Source organism: Leptonychotes weddellii, chromosome 14 (assembly GCF_054177405.1).
Source record: "Leptonychotes weddellii isolate Sample4059 chromosome 14, ASM5417740v2, whole genome shotgun sequence".
NCBI classification, from domain to species: Eukaryota; Metazoa; Chordata; class Mammalia; order Carnivora; family Phocidae; genus Leptonychotes; species Leptonychotes weddellii.
In genome coordinates this window covers 72,923,259-72,949,244 of record NC_138382.1, presented here as the reverse complement: position 1 = coordinate 72,949,244, position 25,986 = coordinate 72,923,259, and the positions used below count along the sequence as shown (strand labels likewise).

The following is a 25,986-nucleotide window of genomic DNA, read 5'->3' as shown; positions in this document are numbered from 1 at the left end:
ACGGGACAGAGATATGGTGCATCAGGGAACAGAAAGAAGGCTGACCAGAATGGCTAAAGCCCGTGGAACAGGGGAAGGGACAAGAGATGGGGCGAGAGGGGTGGACAGAAACCAGACCCACTGTGCAGGACCTTGCAGGGCAATTAAGGGGCTCCAGCCTTAGCTTGGGTGAAATTGGAAGCCCATGAAGTGATTTAAACCCAGGAAAGATGTGTTCAGTTCCACCTGCTGTGAAAAAGGACTGTGCAGGCAAAAGGACTGATGGGCGGGGTGGTTCAGGAAGAGAGGTTTGGACCTGGGCCAGGTGCCTGGGATTGAACCCTGGCAGGGTGCCCAGCCGACAGGGGACGAGATTGCTACCTGCTCAGGCACACCGCTTACCTGGTTAAACCTCCGGGTAAAGGCCACAACGTTGGGGGCGAGACTATGTTTCTCCTTCTTACTCCATCCACAGCTGGCAAGTTCCTAGGAAGCACAGAGTCAATTTCAACAGTGATTCTTCCTAATCGGGATGCAAAACACAGCAGGGGCATCTAACTGGAATGCAGACATGGACAGCGAAAAGGGCTGAAGCCCTGGCCATCCTTTTCTTCACCATGGTGGGTGAGGGTTCTCCTCCTCTGGAGAGAAGGGCTGGATCTGAAGGTGGAGGTGCGGCCCCGGCCCCCCTCACCCCTGAGGTGAGGATGGGAAGTGGGATACTTTTCTCCATAACCCCAGCCACATTTCTCAGGACTTCTGTTCCAAAATATCCTTAACAGCAAACTGCCTGTCTGCCAGCTCCCTTGGGACCAGAATTCCCTTCTGAAAGCAAACTAAGAGAGGGCATGTGTTAGCTAGCTGGATTTATCCCCCCAGGTGAACTTAAAGTTAAAATATGGCTAAAGGATCTCAGAGCTCATTGGCCATTCCTCTATTCCTGGAATCAGAGAATATCCTGGCCCAAGCCCACTGCAGTCAGAGAAGCTTCTGGAACTACCTCACATGGCTTTCCGAAGTCGGCCCCTCCTCTATCTCGTACAAGCAACAGGGGAGCAGAAGGAGAGGTTGTCTTTAACATCTTCTTTTCTAGCAGGTTTCATGTTACAACCTGAATCATCAAATTACCTAAATTTTACCTATCAGTGAGGCTGGTTCCTACCCAGGGGAGCTAACAGGAGCACTCTACCAGGATGACTTAGGGTGCATAAGAGAACCAGGGAAAACCCATTACCCATTGCCCAGCATGCTCAGCTTGTGGCTTGGGAGCCCTGGCAAAGAAAAGAGGCAGATTAAAGTTCTCTACCTCTGAGTTACAAGCCCTCCTTTTAATTCATATCAGGCCTTGCTATTATTAACATTTTTTTTGCCACACATCTGGAACTTTAATAAGATCGTTAGTGAGAGCCAGCTGCCCACCAGCTGGAACGGGGGTCCACTAGGAAGTCAGGGAGGGCAGTGGGAGTGGCCAGAGACAAAACCTGTTGGCTGAGCAGCTGTGCCCAAAGTGCTATACCCTTCGAATGCTTCTCGGGACCCAACTATAAGCCACAGACAGGCGGGCACTGTGTGAAGCCTGGCTGGAGGCAATGGACAGCTCAGGATACAAGAGCCGATGGCCTGGACCTGAGAGCGCCCGGCCCCCAAGCCAGGGCTATGCACGCAGCTCCTCCTCCGGCTGCCTCCCTTCTGCAAATGCACCATTCTCCTCCCGGTCACCCACACGGGAAACACGACCATCCCTGACCCTTTAGTGCAGACCCCGAGTAATAGCCATGACAAGGCTGCTAACTAGTGCTGCCATTCAGCAAGAGCCTCCGCACGCCTCCTGTCATCTCGCGCCACTCTCACCACCTCTGTTTAGCAAAGAGGAAGGGTTCAGGATTCATCCTCTTGAAGGAAAACCTTGACCCTATTTCTTTTCAAAAGTAAGCGTGAACCTCTTTGAGACGTAGGATTTACCTGTTTACCATGATTCTTCCCATTCTGAAAATGTGTATTCGACCTGCCTCAGTTACACTGACTTCTCCCCTTTAGAACATATGCTTCAATTGTTTTTGCAAATGTGTATCACTGCCCTTTCCAAGTTTAATTGTGAGAACAAGAGCCTCCTTCCTCTGTGGATCCCAAAACCAGTCCTGGAAAGCTATGGGTTATACTCAGATAGAGAAGAGAATTCATAAACCTGGCAATCAAGGCCTGGGGCATGGTTGTTGCCCAGTTTCTGGCTGATAGTTGCTCCTTCTGTTTTATTCCCGAATTCTTTAATAAACAGCAAAAGTTATATACATGTATGTGTGTGCATGCGTGCACACATTTTAATTACATGTACACATTTAATTAAGAGTCTATAATCTTATTTATTATTAGACAGACCCAGCCCCATCCTGGCCTCCACACACCAGCTGCGTGATCTTCTGGGACACCATCTTCTCAGAATCTCAATGTTCACATCTTTTTTTTTTTTTTAAGATTTTATTTATTTATTTATTAAAAGATTTTATTTATTTATTTGACAGAGACAGAGAGCAGGAACACAAGCAGGGGGAGTGGGAGAGGGAGAAGCAGGCTTCCCGCTGAGCAGGGAGCCCAATGTGGGACTCGATCCCAGGACCCTGGGATCATGACCTGAGCCGAAGGCAGCCACTTAATGACTGAGCCACCAGGCGCCCCTCAATTTTCTCATCTTAAAATGGGTATGACACCTTATTTATCTATGAAGCTCAACATGACGATTAAATGAGATTAAGACATGCAGAGCACATAGCACAGAACAAGTACTCAGTAAAGTTTATCTCCCTTCCCCTCCCAAGGGTCCCATTGCTGTCAGACTCAGCGAGAGCTCCAAACACCCTCTTCTTTCCCCCACACCATGCTCTCATTGGGATCTTAAATTATTAACAAAATCTATTACTGTTTCTCTCTCACTTTGCTGATGTCATGCACGCAGGAACCAAAGCAAGAACTCAATACACCTGCCCTCCATTTATTTGATTGGAACATTTCTAAGACCCTGATTCATAAATTGTTTGTACACTTCTTAGGTTTTGACAATTCCCTAAAGAACCTTTTATACTGAGAGACATATAACATTAAAAATTAAAGCCTCAACAGAGTAAAACATTATGTTTGAGGGGTTCTTTGATGAAATGGATGGAGCAAAGGCCTTGAGAGCCAAAAGACCCTGCTCTGAATCCCAGCCCAGCCATGTAATTCCTAGGTGACCCCAGGCAAGTTAACCTCTGCCGGAGCTGGTTTTGTCACTGATGAAACAGGGACACCGAAATCAATTCCATAGACTGGTGGCAGAACTGAAAGAGGTAGAGCGTGGCAGAGGAGGTGACATGTAGGGCCCAGGTTTGGCTCACAGCAGATGGCAAGCAGCATGTGTTGAATGAATGGAGTATGAGTGTTCCTCAGTGTTGAAATCTCCCAAATTCAGGGCAGAAAGATTTATCAGGATGTCAAAAGAAATAAGACCATTCTATCTGCACTAAAACAAGTCCTGGGCCCAACCTCCTTGGCCCTCTTCTTCTTCTGTGTTTGGCCTTATAGGATTACAAGAGATTCCATCTGTGTGAAGTGGGTTTGGAAAATGTGAAGTAATAGAACAAAACTCTTCCAGTCACTAATGCCTAAAAAAGGTCTATGCTATGGAACCGATCTGAGTGTAATTAAGTTAAAACTGACAGGGGAGGAGACAGGGCTGGTTCTAGAAGGAGACAAGGGGCTGGGCTGAGACTGGTGGCCCCGCATCCCTGGTGAGCCACTCAGCAGGCCCTGGGGTGCCACATGCCTCCTCCCAAGGGCGCCGGGGCCCTGATCTCGCCCAGTCTGTCCTTGGCTCTGAGTTCTCTGCTGAGGTCAACTGGATGTGAAAGAAGAGTACGAGCCTGTAGTCCTTTGCCAGCTTCCTCCGGGGCCTCTCCTCTGTCATGTGGATGCTCCCTGGCTTCCTCAGGGACAAAACAGAAGCTGTGAGAAGAAAACTTTCTGCCACCAAATGTGCAAATTCAACTGTGTCCTCTCCCTTCCTCAGCTTCAATAGAAGAGAGACCCTTTCCTCTGGGGGGTCTGCTCTCCTCCTGGGCACTAGGTCCCATCCCCTCCCCTGCCCAGAAGCCTGCACCTTCACCCCCTTCCTCTCCATGAAGAATAGTGATAGGATGATAACAGCAACAAGGACAGTTATGATGAAGGACATCTTTTGCAGGCCTCCAGCTCCTCCGGCTCCATCTTTTTCTTCTCCTTCCCAGTGAATTTCCTCAAGGGGCTGTCAGGACCACTTCGCTCTCCACCTCCTTCCCTGCCCCTACTCCACTGACACTGCTCTGTCCTCTCCGGGTGACAGCCTCCTGGTCGGGCAGCTGCCCCCTGCTTCCCGCTCCCTGTCCTTGCCCTTCAGCACTGTGGTCTCTTGTTGTCTTCTCGCATCTCATGACCACCATTCCCAGTCCTTTTTTCTGGTTGCTTTTTTCTGTTCTGGCACTTTGCCCCACTTCCACTTAAATCTGTGCACTGTCTTCTTCTGCACAGCTCCATGTCCATACTCCTCCACGGAAACCCACATCCACTGCCTGGGTTTCTCTCCTGAGCCCCAGGCCAGGATATTCAGCCACCTCCTGGCCACACCCTCGTTGGTACCCCACAGGATCCTCAATGTCAGTGGGCCCAGAACCCAAAGGAGCCTGACCAGCTGCCTCAAATAAAAAAATGTAACGGCATGAGAGTCATTTAGACACTCGTTCTGACAGTCGAAGGAGAATGTTTATTACAAAGAAACTGGGAAAAAATTTCTAACCGATACAAAAACAACTTTTTATTAATGCAAGCATTCCTAGGTGACAGCAAGGGTCAACACTGCTTTCAGTTCCCCTTGCAAGCTTCTTGGGGCCACGCTGCCAGGAACACCTCCACAAGCTGCCAGCTTTGTGCATAGGGGTTTGGGAGTCAGACCGTGTCTGGGGTCAGTGAGGTAAGGCCCTGAAAGAGGAGACCTGGGGAGCAGGACAAGTCCTCCCTGAAGGCCCCACAGGAAGCTGGTGCCAACACATGGCCCTTCCACACATGTGCTTGATTCTGACTGCAATCTTTTCCAAATCACGTTCCTAAAACATGTCCTCATTGAACATGCATCACTTTAAGGAAAGGTCACTAAATCTGACTTCACAGAGTACCACCAGGCCGCCACCCGCCAAGGGCCCCACATTACTATTTTGCTCCCTCCTCCACCCTCCACGTTTCTCTCCATTCCTCCCATTCTAATATCCGGAACAATCTTCAGAAGAATTGGTGGGACAATCACACTTAGTCAAAGGAGCTCTAAAAACATCCCAGTGGGGGATGACCCACCGAGGCAGTCAGAGGGTACAGTGCCAGTTTCGGGGTAGGGGGTGGGGTCTGACCAAGGAGTAAGGCATTTTAGGGCCTAGACTCTGGTGACACGGTTAAGAACAGGCAAATAACAGAGTGACTGCCATGTCCTTCAGGGACTATCAGGCCTTATCACCCTTAAGGAAGCCATAGTAGCCAAGGTGTGTGACATCCACATGCTCCTGGTGTGGAAGTGGGGGTTCTGGGGCTGAAGGTAGGAATGACAGATCCTCCATGGGGACCTCCCACCTGAAACCCATTAGCGAGGCTGGCTCTGGTCTCAGGAGTGAACTGGGAGGGCACAGGGTCGAAAAGAGAGAGACCACGGACCCAGCAGTTAAGGAGTCAGAGGGACTGGGGCTGACCTGCAACCAATTGGCTCTGGGATCCTGGGCAAGTCACTTCCACTCCCAGGGCCTGGCCCTGCTCATCTGAAAACTGCAATGATATCGCCTCTCTCACAGAGTAATTATAAGAGTAAATGAGATGGTATTTGTTCACTGCTTAGCACACTGTCTGATACATTGTAAGTACTTTCAATGTGTATCTTAAATAAATAAAATAATGCTCAGGGAAAAGGGCAGCATAGAGCAGGTGGGAGCAGGGGCAGATGATCCAGGCCAGGAGACATCCTGGAGTCTGATGGGGATGACTGAGAGCAGTCCCTGAGCAGTAGGACTCCCAACTATGCCCGGGATGAGGGCCAAGGCCCAGCTAGAGAAGCAAAAGCGAGATTTACTGACTACCAACTTTGTGCCAGGAACTGTGCTAACACTTGGCACGTGCCATCTCATGTCATCCTCACAGGACCCTCGAAGCAGGTGCGACTGCTATGACCTCCAGTTTCTAAATGAAAAGCCACATAACAAGTAGGTGAATTAATTTGCCCAGGCCACACCCGCAGTTGTTGATATCGGTAGCGTAAGCCTGTCCTCCCCAAAGCCAGGACAGAGCTGCAGGCCTCACGGGGGACTACTCCAGCAGGCTCCCAGCCTCGAGGAGAAGTGGGCGGTATGAAGGATCAGACCAAAGCAGAGGCTGGGCTGAGAACAGCAAGGTGGCCAATGTGGCTGGAGCGGAGCAGTGGGAGGAGAGGTGGTGACAAAGGAAGCAGGTTGGGGGGTGGGAGGCCAGGTCATAGCCCAGCCTGGAGGGCAAGTAAGGAATGGATTTTATTTTATCAAGTGGGGTGGGAAGGCAATGGAGGGACTGGGCAGAGGAAGCTCCCAGAGCCTCACGCACGTATTAGGTTTTATTGCCCTGATGACATGAGCAAGAGAGTGGCAGAGTGGATGTAAACCCATCGAGTGCTCTTCTGCTAGACTAGAGTCTAGTCTGTACTATAATCTCATACATGGGGTGTAGTGTTCTCCCGGGAGGGCAATTCCACTTTAGTAATTTGAAATAAACTCCTGCAAGGGACTATGTGTCTATGGAGACGGGAGGGAGGCAGGGCCCCAGGAGAAATGAACATGAGGGCCTCCAGAAGGCCTCAGAACCCTGGCTGGACAAATCACAAGAGGAGGAAAGAATCACTGGAGACAAATGGGCACCTTCCTTGGCATCAGAGTATGTGTCTGGGGGGCAGAGATCATTGAATGAGTACAAGTAATTCATCTTTCTCAGCTTTCAGTCCAACTAATTTCTATAGAATAACAACTCACAAGCACCACTGTTTCATCAACTCCTCAAACCACCGTCTGCTTAGGACACATGTAGATTAAGGGTCATGAAGACAATGCAAATTTCCCAAAACATTCCCTATCCAGCCCCAGTACTGTGTGGCTGTGCACAATTAGAACCAGCTGTCAACGAAGCCAACGGCAACCCTGTGAACAGTCCCCCGTCCATGTGACAGAGAAAAGGCCCCAGTGAACAGAATGGAGAGCAGCTACCGGCAGCTCAGCTCACCCGGATTCCCAAGCCCGATACAAGGCCCACAGGGCCACCGGTTCCTTTTCCACTCTTACGCTAGGGACTGGGCTCGATGCCCTTTCTCCATATTCTTGGGAAATGCTTTTTCCAAGTAATAGCATTCAGATGTTGGCTTTTAGAAAACAATACACTTTGGCTTTTTTGATTAGGGACCCAGTAAATGTTCATGACAGAAAACCTGGACAACACACAAAGTCCACAGAAGAAAATTTAAACTATCCATTAACCTAAAACCCAGAGAAAACTAAAGTTTACACTTGGTCAATAATAAGGACAATAAGAACAACTAATATTTGCTGAGTGCTTACTAAGTGCCACGTACGTCAATTACTGTCCATCTGCTTGTCCATTGCTCAGTGAATCCTCACAAGCAGCCCAGGAGGTAAGTACTGTTACTGCCCCATTTTGCAGATGAAGAGAGGGAAACCTAGTTGGAAATGTTAAGCAATTTGCTCAAATCCTCATATATGGTCAGTGTGAGAGGCAAGACTCAAACCCAAGTCTGTCAGTCTCACAAGCCTGGACGCTGAGCCACAGAACACCTCTGCCTGCAGGATGGTGGCCACAGCCCACGCACAACGCAGGACCACACACATGTGCACACACGCTTGCTTGCTCCCTCGAAAACCGAGCTTCTGCCATGTCTGTGGCTCCACAGCCTGCTGTTGTCCTCACTACACTTGCTCACATCTCCCGTCCCTCCTTTTGCAGAGTTCCTGCGACAGGCACTACACCTCCTAGAAACAAGTCATCCTCATTGTCCCTTGTGGGTTTCCCTCTGAGTTCTAGAAGGAAATTTTAGCTTGTCCTTTCACTCTGCTTTGGTTTTCCGCAACATCTCATCTGCTGCTCAGACTGTTTTCAGTCTGAATTTGGGAATCACATTTTTCGGCACAATCGAATCCTTCCCATTCTTGATCTTCACATGCCACAGGGTCACCCTGAACACTGCTGGGAACACAAAATGAAATTTCTGGAAGTACCTCCTTCACGGGAAGACACAGGTTCGGACCTAGACTTCGCACTGCCTTCCATTTATTGGCCAACTAAAACTTTTCTATGTCTGGTGAGTATTACGCTAAACACCACGTCGGAAACTGGAAAAGTTAACTCAGAGGTTCCAGGGCCACATGATTTTACCAGTGAGTCCTCTCAGACTTTTAAGAACACCTAATTCGGGGCGCCTGGGTGGCTCAGTTGGTTAAGCGACTGCCTTCGGCTCAGGTCATGATCCCAGGGTCCTGGGATCGAGTCCCACTTCGGGCTCCCGGCTCAGTGGAAAGCCTGCTTCTCCCTCTCCCACTCCCTCTGCTTGTGTTCTCTCTCTCACTCTCTCTCTCTCTCTCTCAAATAAATAAATAAAATCTTTAAAAAGAAAGAAGTCAAACTTCTTAGAAGCTTAGTAATACGTATCTCAAGCCAACAGCCACCATTATAGTGAAGAGAAGAGAAAGACTGCTGGAATTTGAGTTACAATGAGAAACAACAGGTGGTACACAGAGGTTCTTTGTCTGAATCACAGAACAACAAAAGATGATTTGAGTGGCTTTCTTCATTCTCATCAGGATGGTACGTTCATTACCTACGATGGCCCTTCAGGCATTAAGCTTGACTTTCTCATGGATCCCTGGTTGAGGAAGGCCCAGCACTGGTCAACAGAAATATCACACAAACCATGTATTTTAAACGTTCTAATGGCCACATTAAAGGCGGGGGGGGGGGGGGAATGGGTGAAATTAATTTAACTATTTATTTTATTTAACTCAATATACCCAAAATACTATCGTTCTGACCTGCAATCAATATAAAATATGACAAATTAGTGATGAGATAGTTTGATTCTTTTAGTGTACTAAGTCTTTGAAATCTGGTTTTTTACACTTTGGACTAGCCACATTTCAAGTGCCAAGAGCCACGTGCAGCCACCATTTTGGACAACAGAGTTCTCACCAATGTACAAAGGCACGACATTAAAACATAAGGTATACTGGGGTGCCTGGGTGACTCAATCAGTTAAGTATTTCAGCTCAGGTCATGATCTCAGGGTCATGAGATCGAGCCCCATGTCAGGCTCCACGCTGAGCCTGGAGCCTGCTTGAGATTCTCTCTCTCCCTCTGCCCCTCCCCACCCCCACGCTGCTCGCTCGTTCTTTCTCTCTCTGCCTCAAAAAAAAATAAAATATAAGGTATACTCATTGAAAAGGAAGGGTCAGGGCAGGAGAATGGAAGACAAGCCAAGAAGCCCCATCAGTGGGGCCAGGATGAGGTGGGGAGCCAAGACAAGTCAGCTCAGAACCACAGAGCAAGGTCAGCCCAGGACAAGCAGGAAGACTGAGGGGTGATGAACCTGCACATGACTGACCCAGGTTCTTTATGTCCCCATTACATAAGGTCTGTCCCCACCTCCACTCGCTGTCCCCCCAAAGGGAGCTGGAGCTTGTCACTAAGAGGTTAGGTAGGTCCAGCCACAGCTGTTAGAAGGACTCGGGTTACAGATGGAATGACATAAACTCAAAAAGGATGGAGAAAGACACATGCAGTTCACACGGGCAATGTCATGCTTTTATGGGGACTCCCTAAGTCAGGAGTGCTGGGTTCTAACCTCAGCTGTGCCTGAGCCCCCTTGGAGACTCTGGGCCAGTCCTATCCTCTGTGGGGGCTTGGTTTCCTGTCTGTAAAATCCAGTGGCACCGGATGGTCTGTAAGTTCCTCCCAGTTCTCCCATTCTATGAGCAAAGAGAAGTAGAGGCCACATGTCTGGCTTTATAAAAAAACACTATTAAGTAAGACCTGCCTTTGGAGACTGTGTGACTGCAGCGGTTTTCCTTCTCCAAGTGTCTTGAGGGGGTGTGAAGAGGCTGAGTCTGAGAGGCAGCTATGAAGGGGTAGGAGGCTCTAGGCCCCACAGGGACGGAGTGGACATGACAATGTGGTGAGGCAGGAGATAGGAAACAGCTGTGGGGGAAGCGGGCTAGGGGCAGATGGGGGCTCATGAGCAGAAAAAAACAGAAATGACCAGTGCAAACTCAGGTTCCAGAAAGACAGAAGGGGAGAGGGAAAATTTTGGAGGGGAGGAGAGGAAGAAGCAGAGGAAGAAGGAAAGAAAAGAGGGAAAAGACAGAAAAAGGCATTCCAAAGCACAAGGGTTCAACTGCAGGCCGTCTCTGGAGGTGGAGTGCGGCGGGCGAGAGGTGCACCCAGGCGGAGCAGGGAGGAAGAGACGGACCTCGAGCTGTGCGGGGCAGGACAAGAACTCAGGAGAGGGAGAAACAAATGGGTAGCACACATGAAGCATCCCACACGTTTTCCATGCTCCTGACAAAAGGCAGGTCTCTGAAGATCTACACGTTAGGAGCACTCACGACTGGCTGGTCAGACATGGAGGAAGCAACCCTGGCCACCTAACACCTAGGACCCATCTGGGGAGGCTGAGACCCAAATCGTGTGGCCCCGACTCTCACCAGACAGGAAGAGAACACAGTGGGAACACACAGATAACCAACCACTGGCCTCATGGCTCCTCCTCATTTTGCAAGGCAAGCAGGGTCCTTCCAGACAAGCTCAGTCCTGTTCCCAGCCTGAGAATAACAGAAATAAAACAGCAATAACAATGGTAGTGAACAGCCTGTTGTGTGTGTGTGTGCCAGGCACTAGGCTAAATGCTTTTCTTAGAGCGTGTCCCATAATCCTGCACGATGGCATCTGGTGGGGGAGGCTACTGTAGATGGCATCTGTTGGGAAGGGCTATTATTTTTTAATTCATCTCTACACTCGTGCTGGGCTCGAATTCATGATCCCGAGATCAAGAGTTGCACGCTCCACCAACTCAGGCAGCCAGGTGCCCTGGAAGGGCTTTTACTGCCCCCAGTTTACACATGAGGAAAAATGAGACTCAGAGAGGGTAACTAACTTGTCCAAGGTCACACAGTAAATAAACGACAAAACTGCGATTCAGATCGGGTCCGCATGACTCCAAAACCCAGACACTTAACCACCATACTCTAAGCCTGGCCAAGCATTGTTACCACGATCTTCCCCTAACATTTTGAATAATACTGACTGAGGGTCTACAAAGTAGATGGCACTATGGGGCGTTACAACATGAAAAAGACAGGGAGGGAAGAGAACTAACTAGCAGGTACTGCCTGTTTCCTACTTCCTAGGTAGTGTACAATGTCCTTTTATCTACTTTATTTTGTTTAACCTCAAAGCCAGACCACGAAGTAACATTTTTTAATGTTCTCCAGGCAGTGTTTAACCAGGTATACTTGAATATAACACAAATTTCTTCACAAAACAAAATATTTTTATATGCTTAGAGTTTTCTATGCCCCCTTTTTTCAGACAGCAATAGAAGCAGCTCCTTACTAGCACCCTATCAAGAAGACAATATTTTGAGCTCTGCAGAATTGTGCGATTTTTTTTGGTCATTACTAATTTCATGTATATTTTTCTTTTTTTATTACTGTAGTTGACATATAATGTGATATTAGTTTCAGGTGTATAACACAGGGATAGACAATTCTACACATTCTACACATTACTCAAGTATACATTACTACGGTAAGGGTAGTCACCATCTGTCACCATACAATGTTATTACAATATTACTGACTATATTCCCTTTGCTACACTTATAGTTTTTACTACTCCATTTTATAGATAAACCATCTGAGGCTCACAGAGATGAAATAATTTATGTAAGTTCATCTAGATAGCAAACAGCAGACACCAGAGCCTGAGCTTTTAATACAAAAAGGTCCCAGAGGGAGACTGAGGTATGAGCTAAGATAACCAGACAGGGACAGGGGCTGGATAGGCTTCATTCGAAAAAAAGGCTGATGGGGGTGGGGGAGGCTACTGTAGAAAATGATGAGCCTGGAGGTGGCACAGGAGCCCGAGGCTGTCCCGGCCCTCAGGATATCCCCCGCCCAGCTCCCTGCAGCGCCAGGCTGACGGCAGAAGGGGCCAAGGGTGAGTGTTCTATCATTTGAGATTTTTTTTTCAAACCATCACACTGAAATAGTCTTTTCTCCCCCACCCACGGTAACTTGCTTTTTGATCACAGCAGCTTGAAGCCCCTGGACAGAGCAGGATTTCGGGAAACAAACCAAGACTTTGATAAATCCCAGCAAGGCGACACAGTGCGATGTGTTACAGCAGTGCTGGGCTGTTCTGACATTCCAGCCGTCTGATGTTGACCACAGACGGTTGCTGCACAAGGAGACCGGGAGGAACGGCTCTTTCAGAAACGCTGTTTCCTCTCCTGAAAGGCTAAAAGGAAAAACCAACCTTTCAAATGTTTGATCTATACAGGGATACTTATTCAAATTAAGTGTGAGGAACCTTTCAGACACTAGAGCCACAAGCAAGCCTCTGATGGCATGAAACCACCTTTTATAAGACGGGAGTGAGACCGTGGCTTCGGACAGCTTCTTGACACTGTCCCCAGTCCCCATCTAATCAGTAATACCCAGCCAGTTTCACCCAATGCCTCCTCTGTGCCAGGCACCGTGCAAGGCTTGGGGACCGAGCGTTGAACAGGCATTTGCCTTCCAGTAGAGAGGACAGACATTGATTATGAACGTGTTACAAGGCACCTAAGAACAAGATCAGAGTGCGACCACAGTGTACCAGGAGCTGGCTTAGCTGACGAGCAGGGACTCACACTGAGTCAGTAACAGAGAGGACTATCATGGAGGGCAGCGTACCCAGCAGAGAACAGCAGGTGCACAGGCCTGGCGGTAAATCCGGGCACCAGGGCGGAAGCCAAAGCAGGTCTGAAGCAGAGGAGTGGGTGGGGAGGGCTGGGAGGAGGGCTGGGAAGGGACGAGCCGGGTCTCACATGGCCTGTACTCCCATCTTACAGACGTGGGACTGATCCTAAGGGGAAACCAGTGGAAGTTTCTGAAGAAGTTCAGTGATGTGGAAGAGGTTTGAAAACTGCAGGGTGGGCAGTAGAGTAGGATGGGGCAGACATGGGTATAGAGCTGTCCTCCGAACTGAGGAGGCGGCGGCAAGAGGGCAGCCCGAAGCTGGGAGGCAGCACTGGGGAGAGAGGTGGAAGGTGGGGAGACGGGTGCAGGGGCTGACTAGGAGCAGAGAATGTGAGAGAGAGGGAAGTCGCCCATGACAGCGCCACAGTTCTGGCCTGACTGGGTCAGGACAACAGCAGGGTTCCAGGGAAAGAATCAAAGGTCTAGTTTGGGGCATGCTGTGGCTAAAGGGTCTACCGGACTTTGGTTGCTGCTTATTCAGCTTCTTGAAGGAAGCACAGCTCTGCCAGCCTACTGACCAAGTCCCAAGAACCCTGGGCATGGCATTCAAAGCCTCCATACTAGGGCCCCCTCCCGCTAGTCTAACTTTCTACACGCCCTTCCCCTCTCCTTCACTCTAGCCAAGCTAACCTGCTATGGTCCCTGCACGTAGTCACTTTCTTCCCAATGGCTTTACCTGTGTTCAAGCTGCTCCTTCTCCCTGGAATGCCCTTTCTCCTGATCTTGTGTCCAAATCCTACCAATTCCTGCAGGCCACGAATAAAGAGGACCCCCTCCAGGATGCTTTGCCCACTGCCCCAGCTACAAGTGTTGGCTCCCCTCCCAGACAGCACTTAAGTCTATCCCCTTCAGTGTGGCCCTTATCATTACTTATAGAAATTCCCTACCTTTCCCATTAGACCAGGGACTCCTCATTCATCCTGCGGTCCCTGAGGACACCAGGCAGGGAGCCTCACGTGCGGTAAGTGCTAGACAACTGAACAATAAGCATGGAGCCCACTAGCCCAAGCAGGCCCCAGGGACGCCTCAGCCAGCCACAGGAAGGTTGTTTGGAAGAACGTCTCTTCTGATGACATTCAAATCTACAACCCCACTCAGAGACCTCAGACACGTGGCTCCCTTGCACAGCAGCTTTCCTCCAGACACTACGCAGACTCAGCACTGCCGCTGGGCCTGCCCAGTCCTGCTCTGGCCACCTCCACGTCAGAGAGCAGCAGCCTGGCACCTCCCACAGCCTCACCATCACCTCCAGGGGTCACCTGGGGTCTGAAATGGACCATGGGGACACTGCAGCAGGAGCTGGCCAAGAGGAGGGAAGGGCAGCTGAGGAGCAGGGCTGTGCCCTGCAAAGTGGGGCAGGGCTGGGGAGGGACAGTGCGAATCTGCCACACAGGGATGGGCCCGGGCATAACATTTTGAGAGCTGGCCCTCTCCAAAAAGTTTATCCGCAATGCAGAGGGGAGGAAAAGGAAAAAAAACAAGAGATCACAGCTCATTTTATGAGTAGGTTTTATCCAAGAACCTCATATTTTCCACTGAAGGAAAAGTCGATCTACATCTAAACTTTCAAGACCTACACTCAAGAGCAAGAAACAATCTTCAGCCATAAATTAAAAGCTTGCTTTAAACTCCCACTTCCCCAGAGAGTTGGGGCTTCGCAGCCCTCCATGCCCCAGCAGTTGGGCCCTGCCTGTCCACCCGTCTAGTCAGAAGGCAAACAACACAGGCTATTTGTAATGACAGGCAAACACTAATGAATTTCGGAGCACGTCTGGTGCTTGCATTTATGGATCATAAAATCATCTGGCTTCTTCTCCCCCCGTGCTGACATGCCAATGAGGCAATCCCGAGTATTTACAGGCAGGAAGGGGCTGCCAGGACCACTCTTTGAGAGGGAGGCTGGGGGTTGAGGGGGATGGCTTGTTAACCTTCCCTTTACATACAAACCCATTTTTATGCTCTTACAATCACAGCCTAAACCTTGGCATGCAAAATCCCATTAAACGGTATTTATTTTTTTTACATCTTGGGGTGGAAAAGAGAGTCAGCCTAACTGTCTCAATTGCCTAAGGTACAAACCCAGTCAGAAGTTACCAAAATGGCTTTTTAAATACCAGCTAGATATAAAGAAAGGATTTAAAATGCAATTACATTTTTCCAGTTAAACATATAATTTGTCTAATACACCCTACTAAATTCTAAGTGTCTAGAGGAAAGGTACTTCCATAAAACACAGGCTTTCAGTCTAGGACCACCACACACAGGCTCAGCCACCAGGGCAGACCCCCTCATTGCCCAGCTAAGGCGGAGCCCCATCCCAGCCACACTGCCATGACCACCCGGGGAGGAAGGGACCACGGTGGCTCTGGGACTCCTTCCATCCAGATGAGGTCTAGGGGAGCCTCTACGGAACCCAGCTGGCCCTGACTGGAGGCCGACCCTCATTTCTCGAGGAGGCACACATCAGAGACCACAACAGGAGTTCTAAAGTGCAGAATGAGCTCCTGTGGATCTTTCTTGACCCCAAATAGCTATGTGAAGCTCACTTCCTAATGGCCAAGTGTCCCCACATCTGACCTAAGCTGTGTCCAAGCAAAGTCTGTCTAAACATGGATAATTCAGAGCCATTAATTTGTAGGAGCCATCACTCATTCAACCAACTCCTCCCCAGGCCCCGCCCCCCCTTCTCTGTTCAGAAACCTGCCCAATATGAACATGAAAGGCACTGACAGGAACAGACTGGTCAGAACCAGAAGGCCCCCAAGAAACAAATGACATATTAGGACAAGGGGACACCGAAAGACACTGGTTCCCCATGACTCGCATTTTGGGGGGTGTCTGCCCAGCTCTTGACCATTCTGGGAACTGCAACTTGTCCTCAACCCCATCACAGGCATATCACCTCCAGTGATATAAACCTGACCCCCACTGGGCCATTAATAATTCCTTATGTATGGATTCGGAATCTAGAAGGAGGGAAAGAGAAAAATGTCAGTATCTAGGGCTCAGGAGCCCTGGGCAGCCATGTTGTTGTTGTTGACCCAGTCCTCCTTGCTGGTAGGGAAGGGTCAGAGGAAGCCAGTGGAAGCCCCGAGAAAAAGAAAGGAGGAAGGGCAGAGAAGATGAAAGACTAGACTCTGACCAGACTTCCAGGCCCAGAGTCCAGCTTCTCTCCACTTCCAGGTTCCATGAGACACCCCTGGAGGCTTACAGCAAATTCCCCTTTTGTCAAGCTGGCTTGAGCTGTGTTCTGCTACTTGAAACTAAAAACATCCTGACTTACCTGGCCTCCCCCTGTTCTGTTCTCAGCCCATCAGCCTGGATGGTCTCAATGAAGAAAAGGGCAAGGAAGGGATGGGAAGGCCTGATGGAGGCCAAGGCTTGGACAGCCCTTCTCTCAGGGACACCAATCAAACAGGAGTCTGGGGACCTCCTTAGGAGAGTCAGGACTCAGGAAGCATAGACCAGGGACATGACTTCTGAGAGATTCTAGAATCTGCTGATACTCCCGATGTACAGTTTTGCTTTCCTGCTTCCCTCTAGAGGGGTTAGCAGCTAAATTTCAACAAAATCAGGGCTGTGGGCTAATCTTTCAGAGAATGGGAAGGGTGGAGGTTAAGTGAGTATCTTGTCCCACAGGCACCCTGGGGGACTTTTGCTCTAGGGTATGAAGGTTTCAAGAAGGGAAAGCTAGCCTGAACCCTGAGGCTCAGGGACTCAGAGAAGTGAAGTGAACTGCATGAGGCTACCCAGCAGCAAGTGGAAAGGCCAAGGTTACAACCTAGGTAGGCTATGTACCAAAGTCCATGCTCCCAACCCAACTCCTTCAGTAGCTGCCAACTCTTCTTTCCCTAGGGCCTTGGGCAAAGAATTTAAGACCATCAAGAAAATAATAATAATGAAGTTGGACCTCTTCCCCTAACCCCCACCAGAGAGACTATTTACAACACAATCATCAATGAAGGGTGGTCCTGCTGGATGGGGGGGGGGGGGGCTGCTCCGTCCTTCTGAGTGCCTTGGTGGATTTGAGAATGCACACTGGGCTGTATGTGCTGGGGGATCTGAACTGTTCTGCACAGGGAAGGAAGATGGGTGGTCCTGAGAGAGGAATGCAGAGCGGAGAAAGCCAGAAGAGGCCGAGATCAGGTAAGTGGCCCACAATGATGGCACAGCCAGTGGGTGTTTTAGAAATAGTGGTGCCTACAAGGCTTGTTAAAGCCATTGGAGTGGCTCCCAAGGTTCCCTTTCCATGAGTCTCCATGGCTCCCTAGCACTTGTGTGGCAGACTCTTCGGGAGAACTTGCAGGAGTTGCCCCATCACTGTGGTCCAGCATAGAATTGGTGTATGTGACAGAAGTTAAGCCTCTAGTAACTTGCATGGAGAGAAAGCTCTGGCCTTCCTAAATCCATAGAACTGGAATTCAAGATTCAAGACCAGTTTCTATCCATGTCAGAGAGACATCTCTGTGATGATGATGACAACAACAACGGAGGAAGAAGAAAAAGAGGAAGAGAAGGAACACCAACAGCAACCCTGTACTGAGCACTGATTATGTCCCAGCCAGAGTGCTAAGGAAGGATTTCAATGCATTATCACACAAACCCTCCCAGGAAACCTATGGAGTGGGTACTGTTGTCATCTCTATTTCACAGATGAGATAATGAAGGTTTAGAGATGTTAAGGAACCTGCCCAAATTCACACAGCTGGTTTGTGGTGGAGGCAGGATCTCAAATTCAGCTGTATGAACCATAACTCATGCTGCTAACCAGTATGCCACAGAGTGTCCCCCAAGATACGGTGTTTGAGCCCTGACTCCTCCCTTTCCTTTCTGGAGGGTTCCTTTCCAAGATGTTCCTCTCCACTCGGCATCTCCCCATCCAGCTGCTCTGATGATCACTAGGGCCACTTCTCTCAAGGCTGCCCGTTCAGGGGTTTTGCTTTCCCAACTTCCAAGGACACTTTGGCCTCTAATGAGTCTCCAGTGGCATGACAGCCCCTGAGACCCATTCATTAGCCTAGGGATCCTCCCATAGACAGAGCCGGGTCAGCAGCCCCTAGGAACCTAGAATTCTGTAAGAGGGCATGCAGCTTAGGTCCACAGAATAGCCCCAACTTGCACCTTCTGGCGCTGGGCACCTCAGATTCAACATGCACAAAACCACATTCTCCAAGTGCCCCACCACCCCCATCATCTGCTTGACTCCTGGCCACTCGGTTGCTCAGGCCTCTCTGCACATGACCCAGCCCCGCACAGCATTTCTTTCAGGCCTCTGTCCTCCCTGTCTTGCTCTCTCACCTAAGGCCTTGGTACCTATTGCTCCCTCTGCCAGAGATATTCCTTCTCCTCCCCTTCACCTGACCAACTCCACATCTTGCTCAGGTCTTGGCTCATAGATCATTTGTCCAGACAAGCTTTCCTGAACCCCCTCTGCCACCCTAAACCAAGTCGGCTGCCCCTTCTGTGTGTTCCTGTGGCACATGTAACACCCCGACAGTGGCCCCTACTATTCCTTACTGACATGCTTATTGAACAGGCTGTCTTCCCTCCCTAGACTACAAACACTGTGCAGGGGTAGCACCTAAGGATCGAATGTGTTCACTTTTGTATGTCCAGCTCCCAAGTAAGGACCTGGCCATAGCAGGCACTGAGTAACTAACTGCAGACTGAATGGGAGGTATCCTCTATCAACTGGCAGGAAGTCAAGTGATTTGAAAAACTGAGTTTCCCAGACAGTGGAGGTTCAACTCTTTAAGCACAGCAACTTTTTATTCAGTGAGTCAATGAAAATGTACTGAACAAATACTGTGTGCCCAGCACTGTGCCCAGCATTTGAGAGACAAAGACATCGGGTGTGATCATGCCCCTGAGTTTCAGAGTCTTTGGAACCTAAGGAAAGCTATGGGCTCCCTCCCCGGTAAAATGTGAGTAACACAATCGTGAAATTTTGTACACAATGTATCTTAACATTAAATCTCAATGGAAAAATCTTTTCAGAGATTATTTCTCTCTTTTTCTTTTTTTATTTAAGGTTTTATTTATTTATTTGAGAGAGAGAGGGAGAGCACAGAAGGAGAGTGAGAGGGAGAAGCAGACTCCCCACTGAGCCGAGAGCCCAACACGGAGCTCGATCCCAGGACCCTGAGACCATGACCCGAGCTGAAGGCAGACGCTGAACCAACCGAGCCACCTAAGCGTCCCTCTCTGATTTTTCAAGCAAAAATAAAAAAGTAATACCAACAACCTGAAAAGAATCAAAAGAAATTCAAACTGTGTCAAAAGGGCAAACAAGAGCCATAATGTGGCCCCTGCCACAGCCTGGCATAAGAGAGGCAGTTACCAAGGGCTGACATGTGGATCCTTGACCCCAGCACCTGGCTCTACCCCTGACCAGCCCTGTGACTCTGGGGACATCGATTAATCTCTCTGGCCTCAGTCTTCTCATTTGAAAATGCAGATAATAAAAGTGCCTACCTTATAAAATCATTGTGGATATTCAGTGGTTCAGTTTATGTAAAATTATTAGAACAGCAACTGACACATAGTAAGCTTTCAAAAAATATAGGTAAAATTAATATTACTGAACTTTGCAAAGTTAATAATGTAAAGTATTCCTTGACATCCAACACACATGATGCTCCTCGACACATAACACGTTGACATCCAGTCAACTTTACTTTTTGTTTACCAACAGCTGCTAAGAACCCTGACTCCCAAAGGAAGGCAGTGGCCCACCAGACCATCACTCCCAAAGCCCACTGATGAGAGTCACCGAGTATCAGATGTTGAGCACTAGCACCATTCTCCACGAGTTTTCCAGCTGAATCAATGCCCCATCATTTTCTCTTCTCTCGAGCCACTGAGGAAAGCAATATAAAGGTCTCCTTCACTGATGGGTTGTCCCCAAGGAAGGACTATGTCCATACTCCCTCTGCATGTTTGGCTGAGCAGCCGAAGCCTTCCAAAGAGAAGGGCACCGCTTCCAGGTGTCTCCAGATTTCTGCTGCTGAGGGCTTACCATGCCTCTGCCACTCCCAGGCTGCACAAACATTTCTTCCAGCAGCAGAAAGTTTACAGACTTGCCCAGCCCAGTCTCCTCTTATAGAGGGCAGCATGGCCAAAACCGCCCATTTTTCAGAAACAACTATAGTGGTGAATTGATTTACCTCATTCACAGGGCCAAAAATATCTAGTAAGGAAGCCAAGTCATGAATGAATTCCTCTTTCTCTGTTTTGTGTGTTTTCCTTTACTTTCAAAGAAAAGAAAAATAGAACTTCAGTTTGAAGTTCAGTCAAGTACTTCAAGATCTGTCCTTTGGAGAGCCAGTGAACTCCTTGTGTAGTGGGAGCAGCTTTCTCTTCTGCTCCATTGCACAGCAAAACCTCCCGGGGAGGCTGGAACTCAAGGCCCCAGCACTGACAGAACTGCAGGCTTTCAAAGCAGGCTTTCAGGACCACTGCAGTCTTTGACATCAACACTGGCACAGAAAGTCCCAGCCACAGTGGCAGGTGGGCCTCCTCACTTCATCAAAGCTGCAACACCAGATGTGTGGCCAGACAAAGCAGATGCTTCATCCATGCAAGAAAGCCTTGACATTCCTTTCAGTCAAAATTGAGCTTGGCAAAGAAACGGATTGCCATCTTGAAGACTTGGAAGTTTCCCAAAGGAGCTCACAATATAAGAATTGTTTTTGGATGGTGAAAACATACAGGTAACAGAAACGAACAGGAGCTGGATGCACCAAGATTGTCATTAACTGTTTGTGCAACGAATTTCAAAAGAAATGGCACAGCTGCTGATTCTTTCCATGACCTACTTCAAAATACCAGAAGACAGGTCAGCTCTTCTAGAAATGATATCAGTTGACACAGGAACTGCTTTAATCTCCTTCGTCTGCTCTGAGTCACAGCTCAGCTCAGCCGGGTTCAAGTTATGGGGCTTCATCAGGTTCTCTCCTGTTGGGAGTGACATCTTTGGCAATTTTGAAGGCTGTTTCAAAACAAGGCTTTCGTGTTGGGGTAAGTCCAACTTTTGGAAAACGGGAGGCCTTTCCAAGTCAAGCGTCCTTCTCCTCAATAAGGTTTCTTCCCCCATCTCCCCTGCCCCACCATGCAGCTTTGGGAGGTGGGTGCTCCTTCCCACTTCCAGGCATCATGTGATCATTGCAAAGCATCCTATCACTGCAGCCTGAATTTCTGGTTATGAAAGTAAGACCAAAGATTACATAAGCTTCACTGCACTCTTTCATTTGACATTTTCCAACTTAAGCTAGGATCGATGTAAATGCAAACAGATGCACATAGTCATAAAGGTAAGGTATGATTTTATAAATTCCTTTCTCAGGGAAAACGTTATATAACAGAACACAGCGACAGTGAAAACTATCATCACCCAGATGTATGTGGTGGAATCCTATGCCATCCTACACACGTTCAGAGTAGAATGATACCTTAATATAATTTGAGAAAAATAACTTTTTTCCCACAAAAGATAGTTTTCAAAATGAAGAAGTTTTCAAAAGAAGGAGGCTTTTGCTTCTATTTAAGACAAAAACAGACTGAACTACTGATAGTGATAGAATTTAGAGTGGAGGTTACACTTGGGGGTAACAGTGACTGGGAAGGGCGTGAGACAGGCTGCCGGGGTATTGGTGCATTCTATATTTTGCTCCAGTGGCAGTTATGTGGTCTGTTTATTTTGTTGTATCTTTAAGACTTATGCACTTTACTATATGTACTTTAAAAAATCTCTTTAAAAGACAATAAGAATGTGTGAGATGAAGCTAAAACAATGCTTAGAAGGAAATTTACGGCACTAGACACCTACATTAGAAATGAAGAAAGGGGCGCCTGGGCGGCTCAGTTGTTGAGCGTCTGCCTTCGGCTCAGGTCATGATTCCAGGGTCCTGGGATCGAGCCCTGCATCAGGCTCCCTACTCAGCAGGAAGCTTGCTTCTCCCTCTCCCACTCCCCCTGCTTGTGTTCCTGCTCTCGCTATCTCTCTCTCTGTCAAATAAATAAAATCTTTAAAAAAAAAAAAAATGAAGAAAGGCTGCAAATCATTGACCTTAGCTTCCACTTTAAGAAACTAGAGGAGCAAATTAAACCCAAAGTAAGCAGAAGAAAGTAAATAATAAAAAATATGAACAGAAATCAATGGACTAGAAAACAGAAAAGTAATTGAAAAAAATTAATGGAACTAAAAGCTCTTTGAGATCAATAAAATCGATAAACTTAGCCAGACTGAGCAGGAAAAAGGAAAGGAGACACAAATTATCCATACCAGGAATGAGAGAGGGAAAATCATTACAGATCCTATAGATATTAAAAGAATAAGGGAGTATCATGAAATACTTCATGTGAATAGATTTAGCTTAGATAAAATGGACAAACTCATTCAAAAAACACAAAGCTTACTAAAAACAGAAGCAGATTACCTGAATAACTCCATATCTATTAGAGAAATTGAATTCATTTTTTTAAGAGGGGAGAGACAGACAGACAGAGAGATGGGGGGAGGGGTGGAGGAAAAGGCAGAGAGAGAATCTTTAGCAGGCTCCATGCCCAGTGTAGAGCCCAATGTGGGGCTTGATCTCATGACCCTGAGATCATGACCTGAGCCAAAATCAAGAGTCGTACTCTTAACCGAATGAGGCACCCAGGCACCCTGAGAAGTTTAATTCATAGTTAAAAAATTTTCTACAACAATCTGCAACTGCACTCCTTGTCCAAAGGAATTGAAAACTTACATCCCCACAAAAACCTAGATATCCCTCACTAGGGCAGGTAAATGGATAAACAGTGGCACCTCCAGGTGATGGAACATTATTCAGCAATAAGAAGACATGAGCCATCACATCATGAAGAGACACGGAAGAATCTTAGGTATACATTACTAAATGAAAGAAGCCTATGTAACGGTCTGATTCCAACTCCATGACATACTGGAAAACGCAAAGCTATGGAGACACTAAAAAGACCAGTAACTGCCAGAGGTTGGGGGAGAGGGAGGGATGGACGGGTGTAGCACAGAGCATTTTCAGAGCAGTGAAACAAGTGTGTATGATACTATAATGGTGGATACATGTCATTGTGCATTTGTCAAAACCTATACAACTCCAAGAATGAACCCTAACGTAAACTATGGGCTTTGGGTAAAAATGATTCATCTTTTTTTTTTTTTACACGTTTACAATCATGAATTGTAACAAATGTACCACTCTGATGGGGATGTTGATAGTGTGGGAGGCTGTGCATGTGGGGGCAGGGAATACGTGGGAACTTTTTGTACTTTCTGCTTCAGTTTTCTGTGAACCTAAAACTGCTCTATAAAACAGTCTATTTAGGGGCGCCTGGGTGGCTCAGTCGTTAAGCGTCTACCTTCGGCTCAGGTCATGATCCCAGGGTGCTGGGATCGAGCCCCATGTCGGGCTCCCTGCTTGGCAGGAAACCTGCTTCTCCCTCTCCCACTCCCCCTGCTTGTGTTCCCTCTCTCACTGTGTCTCTCTCTGTCAAATAAATAAATAAAATCTTTAAAAAAAAAAAAAATAGGGCGCCTGGGTGGCTCAGTTGGTTAAGCGACTGCCTTCGGCTCAGGTCATGATCCTGGAGTCCCGGGATCGAGTCCCGCATCGGGCTCCCTGCTCGGCAGGGAGTCTGCTTCTCCCTCTCCCACTCCCCGTTTGTGTTCCCTCTCTCGCTATGTCTTTCTCTGTCAAATAAATAAATAAAATCTTTAAAATAAATAAATAAATAAATAAGTCTATTTAAAAGGAAAAAATGAAAACCTTTCCACAAAGAAAACTCCAGGTCCACATGGCTCTGCTGGTCAAATCTACCAAATATTTACGAAAAATCATATGAATTCTACATAAACTCTACTGGAAAACTGAGAAGAAAGGAATGCTTCCCAACCTAGTTTAAGAGGTCAGCATGGGGCACCTGGGTGGCTCAGTTGGCTGAATTTCTGACTCTTAATTTCAGCTCAAGTCGAATCTCAGGGTCATGAGATCGAGCCCCGAGTTAGGCCCCACACTCAGCATGGAATCTGCTTGTCCCTCTCCCTCTCCCTCTACCCCCTCCCCCACCGCATGGGCTTGTGCCTGTGCACATACTCTATCATAGATAGATAAATAGATAGATAGATAAATAGATAGATAGACAGAAAGAAAGATAGATAGATAGATAGATCGATCAGCATTACACTGATACCAAAACCAGAAAAAGACATTTTACATGAAAAGAAAAATACAAACCAATATTCCTCATGAACACAGATGCAAAAATTCTTAACAGAATTTTAGCATATCGAATCCAACAATATACAAAAAGGATTCTACATCATGACCAAGTGGGGTTTATCATAGGAACGCAAGTTTAGTTTAATATTCAAAAATCAATCATGCAATTCTCCACAGTAACAGACTAAAAAAGAAAAATCACGGTATCTCAATAGATGCAGGAAAAGCATTTAATAAAACCCTACATCCATTCCAGATAAAAATTCTCAGCAAATTAGGATCAGAAGGGAATATCCTCAACCTGATAAACGGCAAATGAAAAACGTGCAGCTAACAGCTAACATCATCCTTAACCACGAAAGACAACTTTTCCCTCAAGACCAGAAACAAGCCAAAGATACCTGCTCCCACCACTTCTACCCAACACTGTATTAGAGGCTATGGCCAGCGAATAAGGCAAATCAGGGAAATAAAAGCATCCAGTTTAGAAACAAAGAAATAAGACTGTTATTCACAGAAAAATCATCTGTGTAGAGAATTCTACAGAACCTACAAAAGAGCTAGTAGAATAAGTGAGTTTAGCAAAGCTATAAGATATAAGGTCAATTAAAACATTTCTATATTTCTATAAACTAGGAATGAACAATTGGAATTTAATTTAAATAAAATAACATTTACAGCAGCATAGAAAATGCAACACTTGGGAATCAATCTGACAAAAGATGTGTAAGATCTATACACTGAAAACTACAACATTACTGAAACAAATTAAAGAAGATCCAAATGTGTGGATACACACAGTGTGTTCATGGTTCAGGTGATTCAGTATTGTTAAGATGTCAACTGTCCGCAAATTGATCTACAGATTGAATGTGATCATAATTAACAGCAGGCATTTTTTAAAAAAGATTTTATTTACTTATTTGTCAGAGAGAGAGAGAGAGAGCACAAGCAGGGGGAGTGGCAGGCAGAGGGAGAAGCAGGCTCCCTGTTGAGCAAGGAGCCGGATGCAGGACTTGATCCCAGGATCCTGGGATCATGACCTGAGCTGAAGGCAGACGCTTAACTGACTGAGCCACCCAGGCGTCCCAACAGCAGGCATTTTTGTAAAGCTACAAGCTGATTTTTAAATTCATATGGAAATGCAAAGGACTAAAATAGCCAAGACAATTTTGAAACAGAAGAACACATTTTAAGAACTGATTCTACCTGATTCCAAGAAGACCGTGGAGGGTGTGGGAAAGGAGAGAGGGACTGCAAGGAGCATGAGGAAACCTTCTGGGTGATGGGTATGTTTACTGCTTCGATTTGATGATGGTTTCACAGATATATACATTCAAACTCATCAAATTGTTGGCTTTATTTATGCATGGTTTGTTATAGAACTATTACACCTCAATGAAGCTGAAAAAAATCTCATTCAGTTCTCATGTCCAATTTTTTAGGTAGTTATATTATCATCTCCATTTTATACAGAAATGAAAATGAGACTCAGAGACAGTAAGTGACAAGTGTGGTCACACAGATATACACCTAATCCTTCTCACTCCAGAGCCCAAGCTCTTAAGCTCTGGGCCATATAGAAAGAAACACTTTTCTTTTTTTTTCTTTTTAAAGATTTTATTTATTTATTTGCGAGAGAGAATGAGAGACAGAGAGCACGAGAAGGAGGAGGGTCAGAG

General features: G+C 47.3%; 1 protein-coding gene across 11 annotated transcripts in view; it reads right to left on the bottom strand.

Annotated features, from left to right (window-relative positions):
• The window catches only part of RALGPS1 (Ral GEF with PH domain and SH3 binding motif 1), a 315,256-nt gene that overhangs the window by 175,156 nt on the left and 114,114 nt on the right, over nt 1-25,986 (bottom strand). For all 11 annotated transcript variants that reach the window (XM_081803618.1, XM_081803617.1, XM_081803622.1 and 8 more), the window contains one exon: nt 382-465. In XM_081803618.1, the coding sequence (XP_081659744.1) occupies nt 382-465 (84 nt within the window). The remainder of the gene's footprint in view (nt 1-381; nt 466-25,986) is intronic.